The sequence below is a fragment of the Schistocerca americana genome, chromosome 2, assembly GCF_021461395.2.
Source record: "Schistocerca americana isolate TAMUIC-IGC-003095 chromosome 2, iqSchAmer2.1, whole genome shotgun sequence".
Taxonomy (NCBI): Eukaryota; Metazoa; Arthropoda; class Insecta; order Orthoptera; family Acrididae; genus Schistocerca; species Schistocerca americana.
The window spans coordinates 173998967-174025418 of record NC_060120.1 but is presented as its reverse complement, the minus strand read 5'-3'; the positions used below and the strand labels follow the sequence as shown (position 1 = coordinate 174025418).

At 41.8% G+C, this 26452-nt stretch overlaps 1 protein-coding gene across 1 annotated transcript in view; it reads right to left on the bottom strand.

Moving 5' to 3' along the window:
- LOC124593852 (voltage-dependent T-type calcium channel subunit alpha-1G-like) overlaps nucleotides 1-26452 on the bottom strand; it is a 324472-nt gene that overhangs the window by 280988 nt on the left and 17032 nt on the right. The window contains exon 2 of the mRNA XM_047132199.1: nucleotides 8569-8702. Coding sequence (XP_046988155.1) covers nucleotides 8569-8702 — 134 coding nt within the window. The remainder of the gene's footprint in view (nucleotides 1-8568; nucleotides 8703-26452) is intronic.

Below are 26452 nucleotides of genomic sequence, written 5' to 3'. Positions count from 1 at the left end.
TAACCGCACGGCCACTTCGGCTGGCTCTTAAGTGAGTTATTATGTTAAATAATTCAACAGCTGGAGCTGTTAGATGTTTACTATACTGAAGAGCCTATCCCATGTGTAACATGCTGTCAATATGTTGTCGACAACGGCGATTTCATTGTCTGCTGGATTACTTTTCACAGCATGAAGGGTATCATGTGCGCTATCCCCGCCTCAGCTCTCCCGATATCTAGGAGTTATGGAGTTATTTCAACATAAGTCAAGCAATGCATTACAGCAGATTACTGGTCTAGACCTGACAACGATCAGTCCTACTCCAGGAGACATATTGGAACCCTCCTTGGAAGATATACTGTGGATGTGTGAAAAGTTGTTTCACTTCAGTTTTATATGAAGAATGGCTGGGAGAGCCCGAAGGGTAGGTTCACCCGTCTTAACTGGAAAGGTTTTTCCTACCCTACGCGGCCGCAGGCACAACTTCTTCGCGAAGTATGAGAGCTGTATGTGAGTGTGTCTGTTAAGTTTCGATGACTGTAGTGTTCGAGATGATGAGAGAAGGGAGACGATGAAATCCCTTGCTGGTACAGAGGGTCCCACGGAGCATAACGCCTCATCCGACAGGTGGATGGCAATCAACAGTGTTGCATGCCCTCACTTCGTGAGACTCTGCGGAGAGATTTGGAATTGAATCAAGGACACCGGCGTGAAGACTGGCGATCATGGACTTTACGCCACCACCCCTCCCACTCTTTCTGCTGTAAAGGAAAATTTGTTAACGGCACCCGGACAGTCTCCCATTCAAGAACTGGCCACACACGATGGTGCTTAACGGTATTGATCTAACGGGAACCTGTGTATCTACCTATCTTATTTTTGTTCGTCATTGTTCTCATCATTTGGTCTGAGCGGACATTACATGCCACCACTTCAAATTCGTCGTTGACTATTTCACTTAGCTTTTTTATTACAGAGGGCAGCCATCCCTCTGACCGAACACGCTGAGCTACCGTCCAGTAATCTCAGTATGGCCTTAGACAGTGGCTCCAATCAGTGCAGTGCACTGTCCAAATCCAGCAATTCCTGAATGGAAAAGGTTTATACAGTCTACTAGTAACATAATTAATAGTGAGAAAAGTGTAATAACTTCCTGGTCATTCAATAACCACCGGAAAAGTGCTCCTGTCAGAGCCCAAAAAAAAAAAAAAAAAATGCGAGTGTGTTCCTGTTTATTTAAAAGACTCGGACCGAAAGAGAGTTACCAGCTGCCTCATTCTACATTCCTCTGCACCTTCAAAAATTTTCCCTAATGTTTTGGCATGCGAACATACTCGCACTTTTTTAACACTTAACTCACCTCAAACTTCTCTTAACTGCAACTCAATCACACACACACTAGTCCATCGCTGTAAGTCGCTCATACCCATCCAACCTCAGCCGCCCTTTCCCGCTCGCTCATTCAGCCCAACTCATTGTCATTATCTCTTTGTGTGTAACTGCTACTGCCTCCTGCTATTCAATCTCCTTTCACTGTCACTGTCTTTCTCTCTCTCTTACTGCTAGTATCTCATTCCTTCTTTCCTACTGCTGCTGTCTCTTCTCACTGTGACTATCTCTCTCTTTCCCATTATCAATGTCATATACTCTGTGTCTCATTATGAGTGGCTCTTGCCCACTTCCACTTTCTCTTTGCCTTTCTTCCTCTCTCCCTCCTTCCCAAACCCCCCATCACCCGGTAATGTCTCCTTGACTCTTTTCTGAACACTTTTCTGTCACTGTCAATGATGATCCACCATCACTGTGTCCCTATCTTTCTCTCACGTTGCCATTGTCTCTTTCGCTGTTTCTATAAAACGACAACTGTCTACTACCTTCCAGTATTTATTACTTTTCCGTCTATTTGCCACTGCCACTGTCTCCACTCTAAGCATAAAAAAGCGAGAATATATTCTCATGCCAAAATTTTTCGGGAAAATTTTAAAGGTGCCGAGGAATGTAGGATGAGGCAGCTGGGACCGCATTTTTCAGTCAGAGTCTTTTAAATAAACAGGAACATATTCGGATTTTTTCTACTGGATCCCCTCTTTTCTCTGCTGCAGCAGGGAATGTAACTTATATGAAAGGAAATGTGTTGGTGAGTAAAATTTAGATAGTTTGTAAGGCAAGTATGTCATATTAATTTTTTGTAAGTTATCGATATGCACGTTACTACTAAACAATCCTTGGCCTTGTTGTGGCACAGTCTTTGCCTCTGCGCAATCTGATACGTTTTTAGGTGAACAGTTGTAGATGATAGACTACGCAGCTAGTTTGTCGGGATGACTAATGTCAACTGATTCATAATTTTCACTTGCTCAGAGCTGAGACAAAGACCACCCCACTTCCCTGAATCATACATTTACATGTCAACCATCTAAGTTGTTTGGTTTTTATAGAAATTCTCTGTTAAAATTGTACACTTTTTAAAATCATTGTTCACTTCGGTAAACAAAGTATTGTTCAGACCAATGTTATGTGTGAAGATCACGCAAAGTTTTACTCTGTCTTTTTGAGCACGTACTTCATTCTAAAATCGTTGTCTTGAAATATTATTTCAGACGAATAGTTACTCTCCTCATCCCACGTTTGGAAGAATGTTTATCATCACATGTTACCATATTACCACATTGAACTATGTGGTATGCAACATTTTGAATATAGTTTGGAAATTTTACTTAAAAGTAGAAATCTAGCTTATATGCTGCCTGCTTGCTGTTGTGCTTTCGAGAAATCTGCAACAATATTGTCAAAATGGGAGGTAAGAGGAAATTTTGATTGTTGTTGTTGTGATCTTCAGTCCTGAGACTGGTTTGATGCAGCTCTCCATGCTACTCTGTCCTGTGCAAGCTTCTTCATCTCCCAGTACCTACTCCAGGCTACATCCTTCTGAATCTGCTTAGTGTATTCATCTCTTGGTCTCCCTCTACGATTTTTACCCTCCACGTTGCCCTCCAATACAAAACTGGTGATCCCTCGATGTCTCAGAACATGTCCTACCAACCGATCCCTTCTTCTGTAGCACCACATTTCAAAAGCTTCTATTTTCTTGTCTAAACTATTTATCGTCCACGTTTCACTTCCATACATGGCCACACTCCATACAACTTCCTGACATTTAAATCTATACTCGATGTTAACAAATTTTTCTTCTTCAGAAACGCTCTCCTTGCCATTGCCAGTCTGCATTTTATATCCTCTCTACTTCTACCATCGTCAGTTATTTTGCTCCCCAAGTAGCAAAACTCCTTTACTACTTTAAGTGTCTCATTTCCTAATCTAATTCCCTCAGCATCACCCGACCTAATTCGACTACATTCCATTATCCTCGTTTTGCTTTTGTTGATGTTCATCTTATACCCTCCTTTCAAGACACTGTCCATTCCGTTCAACTGCTCTTCCAAGTCCTTTGCTGTCTCTGACAGAATTACAATGTCATCGGCGAACCTCAAAGTTTTATTTCTTCTTTTCTTTTGTTTCCTTTATTACTTGCTCAATATACAGATTGAATAGCATCGGGGATAGGCTACAACCCTGTCTCACTCCCTTCCCAACCACTGCTTCCCTTTCATGCCCCTCGACTCTTATAACTGCCATCTGCTTTCTGTACAAATTGTAAATAGCCTTTCGCTCCCTGTATTTTACCCCTGCCACCTTCAGAATTTGAAAGAGAGTATTCCAATCAACATTGTCAAAAGCTTTCTCTGAGTCTACAAATGCTAGAAACGTAGGTTTGCCTTTCCTTAATCTTTCTTCTAAGATACGTCGTAGGGTCAGTATTGCCTCACGTGTCCCAACATTTCTACGGAATCCAAACTGATCTTCCCCGAGGTCGGCTTCTACTAGTTTTTCCATTCGTCTGTAAAGAATTCGTGTTAGTATTTTGCAGCTGCGGCTTATTAAACTGATTGTTCGGTAATTTTCACATCTGTCAACACCTGCTTTCTTTGGGATTGGAATCATTATATTCTTCTTGAAGTCTGAGGGTATTTCGCCTGTCTCATACATCTTGCTCACCAGATGGTAGAGTTTTGTCATGACTGGCTCTCCCAAGGCTGTCAGTAGTTCTAATGGAATGTTGTCTAATCCAGGGGCCTTGTTTCGACTCAGGTCTTTCAGTGCTCTGTCAAACTCTTTACGCAGTATCATATCTCCCATTTCATCTTCATCTACATCCTCTTCAATTTCCATAATATTGTCCTCAAGTACATCGCCCTTGTATAGACCCTCTATATACTCCTTCCACCTTTCTGCTTTCCCTTCTTTGGTTAGAACTGGGTTTCCATCTGAGCTCTTGATATTCATGAAAGTGGTTCTCTTTTCTCCAAAGGTCTCTTTAATTTTCCTGTAAGCAGTATCTATTTTACCCCTACTGAGATAAGCCTCTACATTCTTACATTTGTCCTCTAGCCATCCCTGCTTACCCATTTTGCACTTCAAATTTTGATTAGGACCAGATAATTGTTTTACTTCAGTTGCGCATTTAATATAAAGGCAAGTGGTATTCAGACCAACTACAGTTCATTTCAAATTAGGTTCTGTTTTGTCAAAGGTTAGCATACGAGTTTAAGTTGAATAACAGTTTGTGGGTACATAGTTTGGGTAATACGTAGACTTTTCGTACAGTGGGAGGTAAATTTGGGCTAAATTTCATAGAGAAACACATACTGGGGAACTTAAAAGTTTACTTAAGTGAAACTGAAATAACGCATAGCTAATTTGTAGTCTTAGACTGGATTTTACGTGCAAAAAAATTGTATATGCTTCAGTACTGCAACAAGGGGTTCACAGGTGAAAACGGAGACAATTTATAGCATATTTCTCTGTGCTCCGTCACTTTATATACTACGTTTCCGCCCCACATCGGATTTTTACGTGCGCATTTTTCGTGTATACCCTGTATCTCGGAACGGTTAACATACCGCAAAAAGTTTCGAAGTTGTTAGAGAGCGAGATCGTAGGAATATATAGCAAAAATTTTTACCACTTACTGTGGATAGCCGTCTTGGGGTCTGCGGCTCGGCAGAAAACGGCAGAAAAACTTTTTTGGGCGTTTTCTGAAGTACCGTCCACGAACTAGAAATGACTCCATAAGCCCCTTGAGGCCCACCTAGACCACATCAGATACAAAAAGAACCAACCAATTTGCTCTATTTGTGTAAGTTGGAGGAAGTGTGTAATATTCTTACTTTGACGCTGTGCTGCAGGATACCACAAGGACTATGCAAAATTATTGACCGTACCTTGTGTCACCAATAGAACCCGAGGTATGAGTGTCGAAAAAAAACCTGTTTTTATGTGCTGTGGCTCGGAATATATTAGGAATATATTATGTATAGCGATACATCATGTAGCACGTCTGGGAGAATAGTAGACAGTACGTTTACTGTGCTGCGTGAAAATACGGCCCTACCAGTCATCTACAATTCTAGCTCCCATATTAATTATAAACTCCTGCTGGTATCATTTCAATGTCATCATGACGAGTTTCATCCACTGACAAATGTTGACTGTGACTATTTACTATTTCATCTTCTGTTAATGTTGGCTGGTCTCTAAATGTGGCTGAAGATACGAATGATGGATTAACAATTCGATAGTCAACCAACAGCAAAATCAGTGTTGCGGTTGGATATCCACAGGTGAAAGAACTCGCACAAGTTGAAGATATTGTGAGTTCACCAGTCTATTTATTGGTTTAATGCTGCCCGCCAAAAATCCCTCTCTTTTAGAAATCTCTTCATCTGACAATGACACTGGGCCTAATCATCATCTCCGATTTCTTCCAGATTAATGGTATACGCAGGGCTTGACCAAAGATGAAAGCAACTGAATAGGGGCTCCAGATAGTCAAAAATTTAGAAAAAATAGCAATTTTGAGTCGGACGGGAGACGAATGAGCCATTTGCGTGAGCATTACAGGCAGGGAGGGTTTGGACCAGCAGAAAGAGGATAGACTGGTATTCCAAAGGTAGTGGGAGCGAGCCTCTATGTGGAAACATTTTTTTCATTTTCAATTTTTACGTTACTTACAATGCAAGTAAACCAAAATATTAGCCAGTACATTCTGTCTATAATTATTTTAATAAAAGGCAGGAAAAGAAAAAGTCAATGAAAATTTGGAATTTCAAATAAATTATGAGGAAGCGATTGTAAGGCATAAAAGAGAATTTCGTATCTAAAATTAGATTCTTTTATTTTTTTACAGTTTATATTTAAACGTTCCTGTGGGGATATTCATCGTAAAAATTTTACTGGGATCTTGTGCACATTATAAACGACAAATTTTTGTAATGATATGGTGACATTAAAGTTTCCATAGAGAAACAAAGTTTGCTTGCCTTCAGAAATGATTCTTTCTCGTCCCACAGTGTCGCAGCAAACCACGGGTAACGCATCATTTAACAAAATATTGCAATGAATTTATTACGATACAGTCTTCTCGGGATGGGATTTCTATTTTTCTCTCGATGAGATAAGAGCAGCTTTAAAGATTTTTTGATGAAATTCTTCACGTGATAATAAAAATAGACATCTCAGCGTTGCCCAAGCAGATGCATTTGGGGGGGGGGGGGGGGGGGAAATCACTTCAATACTACATAATAGCAAGCCTTCTTCATCTTGAAAATTCTCGTTACATAATCGTGGACTTGCTTTTTCTGCTTACGATTCAGTTGAAAGAAGAAATTTGTTTTCCTGCATGCAATACTTTTCGAATTTTGTATGAGGTTGTTGTAAATACCCAAGTTTCTTTGCAGTAATGACGACGTTCCCATGTTTTTCCACGTACTCGTAAACCTAATTTTCCTTTGCCTTTGATTTCCATGTCTTTCACGAAAATATTAATAAATACAATATAATGAATAATATTTCAGTTTATTTGCAGTGAAGTAACGTAAAAATTGAAGGTAAAGGAAAGAAAAAGTATTTCACCTATGGTCTCGACGCACGATCCTTGGATTACTGTTCTGTATTTTTTCCATTGCGCCTAACGCTGCCTGTAAAATGCGCTCGCCAAAACGATATTTTTTCCAAACGCTTGGTCATCTGTATCTCCCACGTTTGTCAACTTTGTTTGTGGCCAGTGCTGCCTGCATACACCATTAACCACGACGAAATAGGTGATGACGTTTAGGCGCCGTCTCCTATTCAGAGTAGCATTTGTACATGAATGCCTCTGCAGTATCGCCTTCTCACGTGCTGCTATGATATGTATCATTTGATTCTGCGAAAAATTATGTGCTGATGTCAGAATCTTCTTGGGCAGCGAGCGGGACATATTCTTCCCGCTCAGGCGTACTAGCGAGTCTTAAACTTCCATAATTAGCCGTTTGTGATATACGGCAAAAGTTTGTGATATTCGGCAAAAGTCAGCAGCTGACCTTTGTCATTAACCGCGTTCGGGTGCAACTGCAGGGCCTTTCGTCTTAAACCGTTGCCATGGCTTCTCATAAAATTAAACCTGCCTGTTCCCGAAATGAGGATAGAAAACGTTTATCATGTAGCTCACCACCAATCCGCGTGTGAATTTTTTTTACCAGAATAAACTCAAATCTTACAAATATGAAATATAAACACGTATCTGTAGCAATATATCGCCAGTTTCATTGGCCTTACGAACATTGCGATTCCTTATAACTAGACCTGAATATGATGTTAACGATGCCCTTGTTAAACGCTTCTGATATCTGAAAATCGTGATAAGCAGTAATGTCTCTTGCGTTGAAAGTTTCAAGACCAGGCTTATCTTTACTATCACCACAAAGTATAATAGTTGCGGTTATCCACCCACAACCATGTTGGGCAGTATCATTAATCCAGCAAACATAAGGTTCAAAACTCCTCCACCAAAAACAGATGGCCCGTGAAGAACGGCACTTCTGTATGGACAATAGTTCAAAGGATTTTAATTTTTTTGTGCGAGCAAGGCTAGCTCAAACTATACAAAAGTATTTCGGAAAGATTCTTTACATCTGAGTACATATTTTCTTCTATAGATTTACTATATTATAACCATTCAGAATGCATACTGTAACGCTACAATTAAAACACTCAGCATGCCAGAGATCGAACCTGAGCCAGAAATATTCCTCTTACGAGACATGGACGCCGCTGTGGAACTATAAGGCCGACAGATTTGTCGCTTTCTATTCATTTTTGTGAAGTGTGTGTCTGATGTTGTCCTAGTAATTAATGTGACAGTTAAGCATGACTTCCCAGTGAAGGATGAGGGATGTAGAGACACATATTATTTGTTTGTATGATCCATTATACTATTGTAAAGATAAAAGACTTGTTTATCTAGAAAAAAGCCAACGAACCACATACGTTGTTCCCTAAGAAACATACACATTTTACCTTGAAAGTTGAAGAAGGAATATGTTATGAGAACAGAGGAGAGATTGATTAGAAGTTCTCAGCACCAACAAGATGCATAGTGGACCAGAATACATTAAAAACAGTGGAAGACATAACACCGTAAAGTACATAACACATCTTTAATTGAGGTATTGTCTTGTTAAGGAATTGAATCACAAATTCACTCACCCAGCGATGACGATGAAAAAGTCCAGCCAGTTCCAGGGATCGGCGAGGTACGTCCCTTTCCCATAGGCCCCCATCGCAATCATCTTCACGGACATCTCCAGCGCGAAGAAGGCGAATATAAAATCGTCGAATATCTGAAATGCAAACGGTAAATTATTAAACATTCTGCCAGTAGAAAGAGTAATAATTGTCACTTTCACACTGGACAGTGTCTTGTTATTGCTTGAATTGCATCGCCCTTTACTGCAATATTTCTTATTGCTTTTATTGCTCTTAGTAATTGCAGTATTTAAACTAACTTTCACTAAAGTACAAGTCCGGGAGGAGATATCCCAACATTGATGTATTACGCTTATTTTTCTGTAGAAGTTGTCTATTTCTCTGTTGGTCCGCCATGAACAGCGGACATCAGCTGGTTAAGTAATTGTCAATGTCAATTAAATTCACCAACAGCCGTGTAACTTAAGATGTTATTTTATTTTGAAGGCTACCAGTTTCAGCATTTGACAATGCCATCTTCGGGACCCTGCATAATTAAAGAGTATACATGCAGTACATCAGGGTGTACAAAGCAAGCTTGCAGAAAGTGACAGGTAATCATAACAGCGCTTAAAGATAAAAAATGAAAGTACTGACGTTAAACGAAATCTCTGTGTACATCCAGTACAATAGACTAAAACATGCGTACATATCTGTTAGTCATAAAACGTTTTAATTCCACAGATTTAAAAGAGAACATGCGAAAATATTAAAAAGATCAGAAGTAGACAGCATACAATTAGGAGCTCCGTTGAAACAAAAGCTTGTCGTTGTTTCCTTTCCTTTCTTTATATGTGTACAAAATCCTATAAAACTCTTATAGATGAGGAAACCCCTAGCATATATGAGGCACTATCTTCATTTAAAGTAAAATGTCACACAGTAACCTATGAAGTACAATAATATGCATATTTACGGCCTAGGTACTGTAATTTGTCGATCCATTCAAGGGCTGCCTCTGTGACTTCAAAGAAATCTTCCAAGTTCCCATGGTGGGCTCTTCTGCTACAGCTTGTTACAATGTGATGGGTCGTCTGGTGTTCATTTCCATAGTCACACTGAGACGTTGAAGCCCTTCCCCGTCGGTAGGGGTTTTCAGCACAGATGCCGTGGCCTGTGCTGATCTGATTAGTTGTTTTCCAGGCACGTCGCGTTAGTTCCATACCGGCTAGTCTTGTGTCAGGTCTTTGGGGGGTCTGATGTTACGCATGGGCAATAGTGTTCCACATTTCTGTCCACTTTTTGTTGATACTGAAAGTAGTTGCTTGTAGCGATTCTGCCAGTAGGACAGATGGCTGCCTCGATTTTAATCGGTTCATTCGGAGTGCAGGAACATCAGAATGCATTGGAAGCTAGGGGATTTTAAGTAATTTTTGGTATTCCTTGAGGAGAGCATGATGTCTTCGGAGGCCTGGTGGCGCAATGTTGCTTAGAGGTAGAAATCAGTATACAGAAGTAGATTTGATGCAGCCTGTTATTGTCCTCATTGCTGCATTTAGCTCCACGTCAAGTTTTCTCACATGTGTGCTATTGAGCCACACTAGGGCACAGCAACAGAATAGACCAGTCCTTAGGCAGCGCATCGCAGTGTCGTAGCTCTTGCGCCACATGAAGTACCACTCAGCTTCTGTATGATGTTATTGCGTGATCTCAGCTTTGCTGTGGTGTTTTCTATGTGCTTGCTGTAAGAGAGGGTTCTATCAAGATTCACTGCTAGATATTTTGGAGAGTCTTGGTGGTGAAGGACCTGACCGTCAAAGGTGACATTCAACTTCGCATTAGCCATTCTGTTGTTAAGGTGAAAGCAGCTGACTTCAGTCTTCATTGGATTTGACATAAGTCTCCACTTTTTGAAGTATTCATCTATTGTGCTTAGATCTGCGGATAGGATCTCCTCACCAGCTTCAGGAGTTCTCTGCTGGGTGGCCAAGACCATGAACTTCCTTGACTCTGTTTCAGGGCGATCAGATGTATACAAGTTGAAAAGGATTGGCGCCAAAACTGAGCCTTGAGGAAGACCATTATTAAGTTTCTTCTGTCTGCTTAGTTGGTTGCCAAGGACTACTTGGTAGTATCTCTCAAATAGCATGTTGTTTATGAGCCTGATTTACACTGGTGAGTTTGTACAAGAGTCCTTGTCTCCATACTGTATCATAGGCAGCTGGAAGATCAATAAAAGCCACTGACGTTTTAAGGCGACGTTGGAATCCAGCTTCTATGTGTGTAGTTCAGCTGAGCACTTGATCTGTTTGGTCTGAATCCTACCTGTTCGATGGGAGTAACTCCATGGATCCTTGAACCGATTCCCAGTTGAGGATGACTCTTTCCAAAAGCTTGTAGGAGCAGCTCAGGAGAGCGATTGGGCGATAGCTAGCAGTTTTGTTCGCTGGTTTATCTGCCTTCAGTATTGCTATGATTTTTGTTTTTTTGAAGGCTTATGGCATGTACCCTGATAGCATAATATTAGTGAGGAAACTTGCAAAGTCATCTACGAGTCCTGTTTCCTCAATTGATGAGGAACTCTGGGTGTATCCCATCAAATCCTGGAGCTTTGCCTTTTTTCATTTCTTTGATTGCTACAGTGATATCATCTACAGTGAAGTCTCTAGAGTACTCTGATTTGTTGGGTGCCTTCTGCTTCAGGTTCCTAATCTAATCTAAATAATAAGATATAGCAAGTTGTGTCGCGATAGGTAACGTGAGTATGGAAAAAGATAAAAGGCAACTGATTGTGCGAAGACCAGCATATCATCAAAGTTGAAGCCCACAAAATGAGTAACATCATCAAACTCCAAGGTTTTGCTGTTCATGAGATTAGCATCACCACAATGTACAATAGCTGTGGTTATCCACCCACAACCACGTTGGGCAGTATCATTCTACGTAAACGTAAAGTTCAAAACTCCTCCACCAAAAACCGATGGCCTGTGAAGAACAGTATTTCTGTCTGGACAGTATAGTACGAAGGATTTTAATTGTTTCATGTAAGCAAGTCTAGCTCAAACTATACAAAAATATTTCAATATTTCAGAGATGTCCTTTATAACTGACTACATATTTCCAGCTTTAAATTTACTATATTACAACCATTCAGAATACACACTGCAACGCCACAGTTTAAAACAGTTATAATTATAATAATAATGTAATAAATTAATACATTAAGTAGTTCTCGAGTAACTGTAGTCTTATCAACAGATGGAGGTGTTACAGAAGTATTATTTTCTATACCATCAGTTGGTGCTGGTGGAGATAATGGAAATTTAAGCATAAGTTACCGAAACAAGACACGATAAGGTAATGCTTTAGGATATCACGACTCCATCGTCTAGCTGCACGTGGTCCAAAATATAATCTTCCTGTAACACTTCTATCTAATGATCAGCCTAGAGTGACTATGAAAACTAATGATACAACAAACGGTATCAAATTCAAAAAGCTACTGGTTGCGTATTTTACCCACATAGAGCGTCAATTGAAAAACTGATGGTTGCTTTTGGTTGTTAATTTGTATTTCGATACTGGAAATGATCTGAAATTAAATATTTAATGAGTGGAATTTATATCCAGAGCCTACGCTAAAATTAATATTTTCCAAAGAAATAATCAGCCTTTCGGCAGTTCTGATACTATACCGTGTTTCTTCCCATCTTATGCTGATATTTATATCTCAATAAACAACTTATATTAAACAGCTCTGGCAATCTCGCACAGGCCGCCGGTGGGAGAATCAAAGAAATTCATTCTTCCCGCACATCATTCATGATTAGAACAGGGAGGGGGGAGGGGCGGAAAATTCTTAGTGCTTCCAGAAGGATCTTGGACCTCACACCGAAAACTGGCTTGCGGAATGTAGATGCAGATAAAAGTTTAATCTCCTATCCTATGATTTTCACCAGTAACCAAAGCTCCCAACCATTAGTTCTCCCTGCCAATGCCTTTCCTCTTGATTTCTTTCATCGAGGGAACTTCAAACATTAAGTTACTCATGTCGTCCCACAGTAAGACCATTGCACAAGATTGGCGCCAGAAGTGAATACATGTTCCGCTGCAGTACGGATAACAGGTGCATCACAGTGCACTGGGTACGTACTCCAAAGTTGAAGTATGCAGGAGAGCACGATTCTTGTGGGAAAAATGTCTAAATCTCACGCAGATTACCGTGAAACTCCGGCGATATGCGGACCACATGCCATGTCGCGTCCACCTGTAGTGAAATGGTGCCAACAATTTGACCTGGGCCGCACATATGTGGGTAATACTGATTGGGAGTGGAGGTCATCGGTATCGCTCACAGACGACGATATGCGGGCAATCAAGGAACAGATTTATAGGAATCGCATTTTCCGACGATGAGGACTTTCACACAACGATTATTCGAGCTCTGCCTTACATTATAATTAAAACCGTATTCCCACTTCTTTTCGTAAATATTGTAATTACTAATATGTCACAGTCTCTGATATTTTATTCGCCTCGGTATATTACTGAGAAATTCTTTTTTTTTTTGTTCGTGCTTGTATTACTGCAGGAGATGTCAGAATTGTTTCGCTGGTGCCTTGTCTTCCTTTGAGACAAAAACCATCTTCGTCTAGAACCGCTTTAATTTTTAAATATCGCTGAATAAAAAATTGCAGTCAGCCACACTTTTTGAATAAATGCTTTATTACACCATAACTAGTTTCAGGCTTCCACCCAACGCCAGAGGACAGCAAGGATCTTTCTCACAATTTCACTTTTTTGCCCTACAAGATAGTCACACCTTAACCAGAATCAAACCCAAATCTGAAAGCAGGCTCGTCACACATAGCACTGAAAGTACTTATATTACGATCACCGACGTACAGCCAGGAGAGAATTAAGCTCCTATGCTATTTATACAACCCTCGAACGTTCCAGATTATACTAATAGTACAACCAGGGGAGCTTTTGAGAGGCTTCCAGAAATGATAAACAGCAAATAGCCAATAACTGCTGACGTTCGGGTTTGAAATGGCGACCTGTAGCTCACCACCCAGTGATGGTAACCGCTTCACCACACTGTACGCCACACAGCTCACAACATTGCTCCCTCTCCTGGAGAAACAGACACTTGTTGTTTCAGAACTCACTGGAGCCTACTACAGCACCCTGAGTGTAGATCTTGTCAATGGTCCTGTGGCAACGATAGAAGATACGCACATCTTGGTCACGTTGTTACATCCTGTTTATTATGAAGTGTCGAATATATCCACTGTCATTGAACTTTCGAGATCAACGAACAGGTCTTCAGCTCCCATCATCGATATGCACCTCATGCTGTACAAGGGCTTCTCGCTATTATCTTCGGTGATGAAGCGTCATAATCCTCGATTCCCTTATATGACGTATGACAAATATCGAAGGAAATAAGGACTAAAGTAGCGTTTTAATAACTTTTCTGATAGTGGCACTTGCCGCACGGGTGTAAAAATCCATAAGAAGTCTCACGAGATGTATCTCACTGGCTGATGGTTGTCGATATAGCGCCTCGGTCTATTCCTGGACGTCCGGGGTCAGTATGCAAACCACTTGTCTAGCTTCTTCGGTGATGAGTGAGTTTTGTATGATTGAAACAGGAACATTGTATCCATTATTGTGTTGGTCTCGCAATTGTAGAGTAGAAATAGAGGTGTCAAGTCTGTAGTGTCTTCCTTCGATGCGTTGCATGCAAATGTCAAAACCGGTAGTGTCGTATCGTTCGACATAATCTAACATGGAGAGCATATCTGACAATGTTTTACTAAAGCTTTCTGTGAGATCATTCAATGTGCACGATAGGCAGTTGGGTGACGTCGCAAAGTGAAACTACCTCAGATATCAATCTCGTGTGAAAAACTTTAGCACGAACAGAGATCACCACATGGGGTGCTTCGTGCATCAGAACGATCTTCTACAACGAACATCGCAAATTCCAGAGATTCAGGCCGGTACTGCGTTGGTAATGGCGTAGTAGGTAAAATACTCAATGCAGATTATTGTCCGTAAAATCCTGTTTGTCGATTGCGTGAACATCCGCAAGAGGTCGCTTCCGATACGGTGGAATGGTTCTGCTGTATGTGGAACTAGGAACTGATGCTACAGAGGTAATTTCGCCACATGCTTCACTGGAATTCTTTGCAGTGGCTCACGCAATGTCTGACGGATCGGTACAGACCTGTTCAGTGATACCTGCATCTGAACCTGTTTAGAATCTTCTAGAATTACAACTGACGACATGTTGAAGGATCACGGAAGAACTTCAGAATAGCTGACCATAGATGAGCTGTGATGATGAACAATCATTTGTGCCGTATCGTATCGTATTTCCTCTTATACAACTATACAACACTCTATTTATTAATTAGAATTCTCCTTTGATCGGATACTTATTCTTCAAGGCGTCTATGGTTCTCAGCAATGCTTGATCTTCCGTCTATTCACTAGCAATATAATTTAATCTACCTATAACTGAAATTTCGTGTAAGGTACGGTGTTCTGCCACGGGACACCTCTTTGAAAAGAGACAGCGACTTCGTATTTGCGTCCATTTTGGGACACCTCTGTGACGTCGTCTTTCCGACGCCTCAGTTAAAATCTCGTCAGTCGACCCAGTGATTCCTATAGGCTGGTCAGCAAGCATAGGGGCTTGTTGTCTGTCACAGTGGTGAATCTTTTATCTAATAAATGTGACTGGAACTTGTTGATGGCCGCAACAACTGTAAGGCGCTCTTTGTAGATTGTAGATCAGTTACACTGGGGTGTGGGAAGTACTCTGTAAGCACAAGATATCACTTTTTTAGCAACTTTGTGAATTTGTACTATAACTGTATACATCCCAAAACTACTAGCGTCTGTATGAAATTCTGTCTCGGAGTTCTCGTCATACAGAGCTAGGACTGAAGAAGGCGTTAGTACATTCCTAACGACAAGCCACACCTTGTTCCAGGAAAATCTGGCGTCTTTCTGCAGTAGTACTTGCAAGGGACTTGTGATGGAACAGAAGTCGTTAATGAATCGCCAGTAACTTCTCACATCGTTTCTGTGTCACGGAGTTGGAAAAATTCTGAGTACTCTTATTTTCTCTGATTCAGGATGGGCGCCATCACCATTAGCTAGGGCCTCAAGACTTTTATTTCTTGGGCAGTGAAGACGCACTTTGTCAGATTTAGCTGGAGGCCTGCAGTCTGCACACAGTTCAACAAGGTTTCAAATTTATTACTTTACCCATTTTCTGTAAAAGTGTAGTTTTTGAAGAAATCAGCTAACAGATCTACAAAGAAGTATTATTTCTTTACTTATTTTGTACCTAGTGCCCTGCTTCAGCAGATTAGAATTATCCCATTATTAACGAGTATCAAAACTAGGCAGGTATACAGAACACTGTATATGTAAAAGTATGTTATAAGGCCACCAAGCGACAAAGTGCAGACACATGGCCAAAACTGGAACCAATGATAGTGTCTGCACTTGCTACTTAGTGTCCTTTTATCGTATTTGTGATAATTCGAATCTTCTGAAGAAGGGCACTGGATGCCCAAAACTGGCAAGAAATAAAATTTCTTTTGTACAACGATTGATGATTTTTTCAACAAATTTTCTTAAAATGTCTTCGAAAAAATAACAGTCATTCAGAGAGTAAAGGCACATCTTATTTTGTACCTAGTGCCCTTCTTCAGCAGATTAGAATTATCCCATTATTAACGAGTATCAAAACTAGGCAGGTATACAGAACACTGTATATGTAGAAGTAAGGTATAAGGCCACCAAGCGACAAGTGCAGACACATGGCAAAAACTGGAACCAATGATAGTGTCTGCACTTGCTACTTAGTGTCCGTTTATCGTATTTGTGATAATTCGAATCTTCTGAAGAGGGGCACTAGATGCCCGAAACTGGCAAGAAATAAAATTTCTTTTGTGCAACGATTGATGATTTTTTCAACAAATTTTCTTAAAATGTCTTCGAAAAAATAACAGTCATTCAGAGAGTAAAGGCACATCGTCCACGTAAGGTGTCGAAGTACGTTGTCTATCACATACTTGAAGTATTAGACAGTCCAAACGGCATAACGTAGAACTTATGTAGTCTGTCAGGGTCATGATGAGATTTTTTTCCCAGACTAAATTGTCAACCTCGATTTCCCAATAGTCTGTCTGCATGTCTGTAGTTGAGAAATACTTTGCACCTCTCAAGTAGTGTAGGGTATTGTCAATGCAAAACAATCGGTAGACATGTTTTTTCACGCTCTTCGCCAGTCACTGGTAGTCGATGCCATGTGCCATCCTTATTCACAAGGATAACAGGAGCGGACTGAGGACTCTCTCAAGGTTAAATGATATCATCCTGCAGCGATTCCTTCTGGATTATCTGTTGTTCAAACAGCAACGCTTTATACGAGCGCTGGCTGATTGGTGAATGATTGCCACTGTTGATACAGTGTTTTACCATAAGCCTTTTGATCTGTCTTTCGTCCACTCCAGGTAAAGCATCCGACAATTGCCGTAGAACGGATAACACTCACCAACGCTATTCCTCAGGCCCAATCCTATGGGCAGTTCGATAGCAGCTTCCTCCTCTACCTTGCCTGCAATATTAGCGAGCTGTCATTCTTCGCCGATGGCTTTCAGCTGCGCCTCCTGGCCTAGTTTAACTGTCTCGACACACGTACCTTTAGGAATGAGTTGTGGTTGCTCGTGATAGTTAGTAATCTTAAGTTATTGACCAGCTACAATGCTTATGGCAATCACCGCACGTACATTTCTTCTCTGAGCCAAAGTAACTTTTGCAATCGAGAAAAGCTTCACAGTTTAACTGAGGATCTATATTGATGAGTGGAACTCGTCTCGCAAATAACAGCAGGACGACGACCAACCGACTTGGGCAATCTTTATTATGCTTGCTTGTTGAAACAGATTTTTCAGTCCGGAGCTCTGTTATTCCACAGGTTATGTATAATTGTGGTTAGTGGAAGAAATTCCATTCGGCTACATTCTCATAAAACAGCAAAGGGTTGTGTTCTGTCATTGATAGTTATGATTGCAATAAAAGTTCCCGTTGGCTGGACATATTAATTTGCGACTTTCGGCACAATCACTTTCGTATCACAGAACACATACTTCTTTAACTGGTGACGGTAAGCATTCGACATGAATCCCCCTGAGTCGATTGGCGCCTGGAGTGGTTAGCCTTCGATGATGACACTAATGAGGTTTCCATGCATATTGCTGATAGTCGTTCATGGAGGATTTTTAGCTGTGACGGTCTCATTTTCATAAACAGTCACTCGTTTGGTTTTCTCGAATTCGACGGTTCGACGAACGGCTGATACCTCTATATGACGACGGGGAACAGCTAACGGGTGTTGGGGGAGCGGCCTCGTCCAGGATACGGCGATGAACTTTGTCCCACAGGTCGACTACGCCGAAGTTGTAGAAGTCATGGGATAGCGATATGCACGTATACACAAGCTATAAAAGGGCAGTGCACTGGCAGAGCTGTCATTTGTACTCAGATGATACATGCAAAATGGTTTCTGATGTAATTATGTCCGCACGACGGGAGTTAACAGACTCAATGCGGGATTGTAATTGAAGCTAGACACAAGGAGCAGGAAGGAATTCAGTATTTCGAGATCCACAGTGTCAAGACTCTGCCAAGAATATAAAATTTCAGACATTACCTCTCACCACGGATAATGCAGTGGGTGACAGCCTTCACTTAACGACCGAGAGCAACGGAATTGTCAGTGCTAACAGACAAGCAAAATTGGAAGTACACTACTGGCCATTAAAATTGCTGCACCAAGAAGAAATTCAGATGATAAACGGGTATTCATTGGAGGTATTCATTGGACAAATATATTATACTAGAACTGACATGTGATTACATTTTCACGCAAACTGGGTGCATAGATCCTGAGAAATCAGGACCCAGAACAACCACCTCTGGTCGTAATAACGGCCTTGATACGCCTGGACATTGAGTCAAACAGAGGTTGGATCGCGTGTACAGGTACAGCTGCCCATGCAGCTTCAACACGATACCACAGTTCATCAGGCGTAGTGACTGGCGTACTGTGACAACCCAGTTGCTCGGCCAGTATTGACCGGACGTTTTCAATTGGTGAGAGATCTGGAGAATGTGCTGGCCAGGGCAGCAGTCGAACATGTTCTGTATCCAGAAAGGCCCATACAGGAGCTGCAACATGCGGTCGTGCATTATCCTGCTGAATGTAGGGTTTCACAGGGATCGAATGAAGGGTAGAGCCATGGGTCTTAACATATCTGAAACGTAACGTCCACTGTTCAAAGTTCCATCAGTGCGAACAAGAGGATACCGAGACGTGTAACCAATTTCACCCCATACCATCACGCCGGGTGATACGCCGGTATGGCGATGACGAATACACGCTTAAACTGTGCGGGCACCGCGATGTCGCCAAACACGGATGCGACCATCATGATGCTGTAAACAGAAACTGGATTCATCCGAAAAAATGACGTTTTTCCATTCGTGCACCCAGGTTCGTCGTTGAGTACACCATCGCAGGCGCTCCTGTCTGTGATGCAGCATCAAGGGTAACCGCAGCCATGGTCTCCAAGCTGTTAGTTCATGCTGCTGCAAACGTCGTCGAACTGTTCGTGCAGATGGTTGTTGTCTTGCAAACGTCCCCATCTATTGCCTCAGGGATCGAGACGTGGCTGCACGATCCGTTACAGCCATGCGGATAAGATGCCTGTCATCTCGACTGCTAGTGATACGAGGCCGTTGGGATCCAGCACGGCGTTCCGTATTACCCTCCTGAAACCACCGATTCCATATTCTGCTAACAGCCATTGGATCTCGACCAACGCGAGCAGCAATGTCGCGATACGATAAACCGCAATCGCGATAGGCTACAATGCGACCTTTATCAAAGTCGGAAACGTGAAGGTACGCATTTCTCCTCCTTACACGAGGCATCACAATAACGTTTCACCACGCAACGCCGGTCAACTGCTGTTTGTGTATGAGAAATCGGTTGGAAACTTTCCTCATGTCAGCACGTTGTAGGTGTCGCCACCGGCGCCAACCTTGTGTGAATGCTTTAAAAAGCTAATCATTTGCATATCACAGCATCTTCTTCCTGTTGGTTAAATTTCACGTCTGTAGCACGTCATCTTCGTGATGTAGCAATTTTAATGGCCAGTAGTGTATGTGGTAAGTTCTATAGGACCAAACTCATGAGGTCATCGGTCCCTAGGCTTACACACTACTTAATCTAAAACTTCCTGGTAGATTAAAACTGTGTGCCTGACCGCAACTCGAACTTGGGACCTTTGCCTTTCGTGGGCAAGTGCTCCACCAACTGAGCTACCAAAGCACGACTCACGTCTAGTCTTCACAGCTTTAATTCCGCCAGTACCTCGTCTCTTACCTTAATCTAACTTCATCTGCGTTGATCTAATTTAATCTGACTCACACTAAGGACAACACTCACACCCATGCCCAAGGGAGGACTCAAACCACCGACTGGGGGAGCCGCGCGAACCGTGGCAAGGCGCCCCTGACCGCACAGCTACCCCGCGCGGCACAGACAAGAAAGGCTGCATGAAATATCCTTAAAAAGTAATGTGAAAGGTGCGATGAATGTATCTGTTAGGACGGTTCGGTGAAATTTGTCGTTAATGGGCTATGGCAGTAGACGACCGACGCGAGTACCTTTGCTGACAGCACGACATCGTCTGCTGGACGTATCGTTAGGAGCCAAGACAACTGGAAATTTGCGGCCTGGTCAGATGAGTCCCGTTTTCAGTTGGTAAGACCTGACGGTAGGGTGCGAGAGTGGCATGAAGCCATGGAACCAAGTTGTCAACAAGCCACTGTGCAATCTGGTGGTGACTCCTTAATGGAGTGGGCTGTGTTCATCACTCACTGGAAATGGTTATGTTCGGCTACTTGGAGACAATTTGCAGCCGTTAGCGGACATCTTGTTCACAAAGAACTATGAAATCCGACCGCGGTGGACTCGCGGTTCTAGGCGCGCAGTCCGGAACCGCGCGACTGCTACGGTCGCAGGTTCGAATCCTGCCTCGGGCATGGATGTGTGTGATCTCCTTAGGTTAGTTAGGTTTAAGTAGTTCTAAGTTCTAGGGGACTGATGACCACAGCTGTTAAGTCTCATAGTGCTCAGAGCCAGCCAACTATGAAATTTTAATGGATGACTATTTACCTTGTCACAGGGTCACAATTGTTCATGACTGGTGGGAAGAACATTCTGGACAATTCGAGCGGTTTGGTCATCCAGATCGCCCGAAGGGGTGAATTCATCGAACATTTATGGGACATAATCGAGAGGTCGGTTCGTGCACAAAATACCGCATTATTATTTCCGCAGGGTACTTCCAACGACTTGTTGAGTTCATGCCACGACGAGTAGTTGCACTATGCCGGCCAAAAGGAGGTCCGACGCCATATTAGGAGGTACGGCGTGAATCTTGTCACCTCAGTGTGTAACCGTCAGCAGATGCCTGGCGTGAATATGAATGTTGTGACGGTTGACGCCTGGTAGAGTAGTTATCGTCAAAACCCATTTTCTTTTTCTGCAGTAGAATATAACTGTCCAGGGTGCCCGCATTGCAAACGTACTGGTGTGTTGTCCTCTTTCCTTCAAATGTCGGTGGGACAGATGACCTCGCTGTTTGGTCCCCTCCCTCACATCAACCAACCAATCCAAATATCTTTTCTTCTGCGGGCGATACGCTTGGTGCAGAAATTAGCTGTACCTTTAGACGGGTGCTGATTTGTCGTTTGACGGCATAAGACCGAGTTGGTAGAGTCCATTGTTCCTGGTGCATTCGACTGTGGATTGGTGCTAAAGATTGATACACCTCTTCTTCAACATTTTATATTACCTCCTAACGTTGGTGTCGACTTTCATGGCTGTTATTTCTTGATTACTCGCTCCTATATTTCTGGATGTGCTGTATTTCTTCACGTAAAAGACGGCGTATGACAGCTGAGATCATGGTTCTCTTCCACAATTGCCATAGGAACCACATTTGAGAGTACGTCACACCTCGTTCGGGTGAAATTTTTCTATTCATTTCAGCAATGAGTTGGGCACCGCTTTAAGGATTCCTTGGTTCTTGTGACATCCTTACCAGAAGAGCTTTTTACATGTTTTCCACAACTCCTTTAATCAAGCGTTTTCTCAGCTTCTGTAATGTTAGAATTCACACTGTGACATAGGGTCAATACTTTGCTGACTATGTCGTTTCCCACTATCTTTTCCACATGACATTGGATCCTGTTCGTTGTTTATTCCACTAAGTGGAATTACTACTCATTGTTGTCACACGTTCTGTTCAGATAGGCCTGGAATTTATCCCAGTTGTTAAGTTTTAGAATCCATTGGTCTTCTGAATATGCGGACCGTGGGAATGATGTAGTGCTTGTACTCCGGCTCCTGTGCGTGTAGGAGACGGGTTTTACTTTGCCTGATTGGAATCTCGGAGATGTTAGTGTTTTGGAGTAACCGGCGTCTCTACCAAGCAGTGTCACCTCGTAACCGGTACCAAGTCCAAATCCGAAATCAGGGTCGTAATTGAAGTATATAACTTAGAACTAGAAGCGTGTTTGCAACAAACATCAATGTACAGCCAGAACAGAAGTGAACTAAACATCCTTACGGAGAAGGGAGCTCTTTAAACCTTTAGGCGCTTCAGTCTCGAACCGTGCGACAGCTACGGTCGCAGGTTAGAATCCTGCCTCGGGCATGGATGTGTGTGATGTCCTTAGATTAGTTAGGTTTAAGTAGGTCTAAGTTCTAGGGGACTGATGACCTCAGATGTTAAGTCCCATAATGTTCAGAGCCATTTGCACGATTTTGAATGTTCTAGAACATAGGAACATACAAACATAAGAACTTTCGAGAACCTTCCAGACAGGATAAATTTTAAATAATAAATAATTTCCAGTGCTTAGCATTGAACTGGCGATCTGCAGTATAGCAGTGGTATGCAGAAATATTTCACAAAATTTTGTATAATGTAAACATCTTGCACGTAATGTAAAAGCTGTTTTAAACCAGAAAATTATGAATTTTGTTATACTATGGGACAAAAATATGAAATTTATACGAGAAGTCCTCGCTGGCATACGACGATGGGCCAAGGACCTAAAATAACCACGCTGAAAAAATTCATTCATTCGAAAAGTGCGACTGGTTGCATTTTTTCTTCAGAGATATTTGCGAAAACATTGGAGGTGCTTTCAACTATTATGGATGAAATAATCTTCTCGTTTCTTGTACATTATTGTGGTCAATAGGATGACATGTCAGTTTGATCGACCGATGCATTTCACATAGATCAACATTTAGCTCTTGGTTAATGTGACAGTAACGCTTGTTGTAGATTCTGTAATTACTCACCTGTCACTATATTTTATTTTGAATATTTTACATCGGCGAAGGCTTTCTCTAGGTCTCCAAACGACATTGAAAAATCCATATTTTTTGTTTTCATCCTTTCATTTCTAAGCGCGATGTTAAAATTTTTTCTCTGATACCTTGATCTCCTCTCAAGTCTAGAACCTTCGTTTATCCAATTTTTTCTCTGTTGTTTTTTCATATTTTTCTGCCTAGCTTTGAGAGTGTCGCGTTTATCCATTGATAGCTTCTTAGTTAATGTTATGGTAACTTTCATCTGATAATGTGAGGGGCAAGTCGTTAGTTTCGTAGCATTTTGGCAGGACATCCAACTAACTACTGGCCGTCGAATCTGTCACTGACTTAAGCAGCTTCTGACATATAGTGGCTACTGCTGAAATGTTTATACTGCAGTAATTCAGTCCTTTGTCAAACTCTGGCCACACTGCTGCATTGTTCATTTGTTTCACTTTTTCCTCCTAATAGCCCATCCTGCACTCGCTCTTCTTCATTGTATAGATCTTAGATGACGTCCTGCCTTCTCACTCCTCTTTCTTCTGCACTTGATTGTCCATTCTTTACGTTGTAGTTTAGCAATTACCGCTGTGAAATTACACATCGCCATTCTGTAAAGCACATCAAATTGGCCTGTAAACATCTTTCCCTGAAAATTAATCATTGTCGTTCACGACAATCTTCAAAGTTAATATGAATATGTAGCTATTGCTCATACAATGTTATAATAGTTTCCTTTGCGAGAGGATACTTAGTAAATTAAAAAATTCCTGGCCTACTTTGTTTATAGCTGCAGATATAGGCCATTACCTGAGCCGCACGCAAAGTAGTGTGACGTTGCTAAGGACGGTGACCTGGGAGATAAGATGCCGCCCGATCGATGCTACGGCCGGAATACATTTCATTAAGATACGGCGTGATCCAATTACTGGCGCGTGCAGGGTCTCCGCTGTGATGAAAATGCCCGCTGGCCTCTGGTGGAGGCACGCTCCAGTGCCTGGGTTCATAATGCAGTAGCTCAGCAGGTCCAGGCAGGTGGCAAGTGGTTACAGCTGATACAGCAATAAACGTTTGCAAGAAATACACGGTTAACCTTATCAGCCACAGGCGCGCGAGCATCCACATTTATCCACGTGCGAAATTTCACATACATTTCATTAAGTTTCAGACAATTGTTTCGTCAGTAATGGGATGTTTGCAACTGCCTGATCATAAGCTGCTATTGGCTGACAGAAATGTCACTCCTCCGCTATTGAAACATCCCTTACATTGTAATTCATATTATTATAACACGAATGGGAGTTGAATTTTCATTTTAGATGTCGTGCTTGCCTCACAGACGTCCTGCCTACGTTGAGTTATATTATTAATAAAACATTCATTCTCTTTTGAGATTATTCAAATACAGGAAGCCGTCACTATTCTGCCTATTGACCTGCCCTTGGCTCTTGCACTCAATGGGATTACTTCGTAGAACGATTTTTCACTTTGCAGAGGAGTGTGCTCAGATGTGAAATTTTACGTCACATTAAAAGTGTGTGCCAGGCCGGGATTCTAAACTGGGAGCTTTTCATTTCCCAAGCAAGGGCTCTACCGACTGAGTTATCTAAACACGACCCACGATCCACCCTCGTAAATCCATTTCCGCCGGTAACTCTTCTACCACCCAGACTTCATAGGCGTTCTTATGTACATCTTGCAAGTCTAGCACCCCGTGGAGAGATGATATTGTAGAGAAGTGGCTTAGTTACATCATGTAACAGTAAGTCCAGAACGAATTTTCACTTTACAGTGGGAATGAAAGGATATTTCGGAGACATGGATTAGTCACAATCTAGGAAATTGAGATGTTGTACTGGCATTGATAACAGGAGTCATTGGCGTTTGGTGCTGCTACCACAATAGGCTAGAGACATGGTGTTCCGGAATATATAATACGGCATGACATTGACGAGACACCAACAGTTCGTCAACAGAATCGGGTTTCGAACGACGTAAGAGTGGAAATACAGTTTCATGACTATACAATTGGCTTTAGAGAAGACAGAAAAGAATATTCAGCAAATAATAGATCAATTTCCCTACAACAAATTTTTGTAGGTACTGATATCGACCCTCTTCCTGCTGATGCAGCTTCTTTCTTTATGTGGAACACTCCGGACTTTTGACTTTAATGCGCCGCATGGCGTACTGTTCATGGGCAGACAACATTGCTCCAGGGTGGTTAGTGGCCTCTTCAGGAGGTACGACTTTGCAACCCCGATATCGTAAATTAAAGTTGCCGGAGGACGGCGAGGGCGTGGCAGGGGGGGGGGGGGGGAGAGGGGGGTTGAGACATGTCTGTACTAGTGTGCTTCTTACATATCCCTTGCTTAGTCTGTCCTCCGCTATTTTGCTTCCAAAGTAGTAGAATTCTTTCATTATTTCGACCATGTGTCCTCAAATTTGATATTAAGTTTGTAGATAATTTTATTTCTGCTGCTCCTCATTACTTTCGACTTTCTTTATGTATTCATCACATCATTTCGTTCAATAGCTCCTGTAGTTCTCTTTTACTTTCACTGGATAGCAATATCGTCTGAAATTACTGATATCCTTTCATCATGAATGTTAAACTCGCTGCTTATCCTTTCTTTTCCGTCATGGCAGTTCGTTGGATATAAAACTTCTTCAGTATTAGATGTACAGACCATTTTTGCTTAGACTGCTCAGTCCGTTTAATCAGCCAAATGTGGGTTCTGCTGTGAGCATCCTAGAATTACGATAAACTGACCAGAAAAATACTGAGGGAACTTTTTGAACTGCAGTACTTCACGATTTACGAGAGGATGTAATTCGATTGCGTTAAGCCTTGGAGGATACAGCAGTTGGAACATCCAGACGGGGCAGTGGTTTTTTAGTGTCGGTCGTTTAGAACACACGGCATTATAGTAGAAAAAGAAGTTAACTCCGGCTCAAGGAAAATTGTCTCGGCAAGATTAATCTTTTATCCCTGCAGAATTGCCACTTCCGAACCGCTCACATTGTCACTCATAAATGATGACCAATTTGTCTGGACAAATGAAATCGCTTGGCGCAAAGAATTAATTAATAAAGCCTCTTTCGCTCAATTAACGATTAGCCTATTCTTTCCTGCACAGCATCATATAGTTCCATCCTGAATTCTCCTTTGTAGACTGAAGTGTTATTTATACTTTGCTTCCCTGACTGATATGTAATCGCTCGGAGTTTTCGATGATACAGAAAAAAATATGAGTGAAGAATTCAGAACATACAGCGAACAGCTGGACTGAAATGTTATCCAAACGTACAAGAGAAATGCCGCGTATTTTTATATTAACGGCACGCCTGGTATTTTAACTTATGTTGGTTTTGCTGTCGCCTGTCACAGAGAATGAAAAATATTCCCCGATGTGAAAG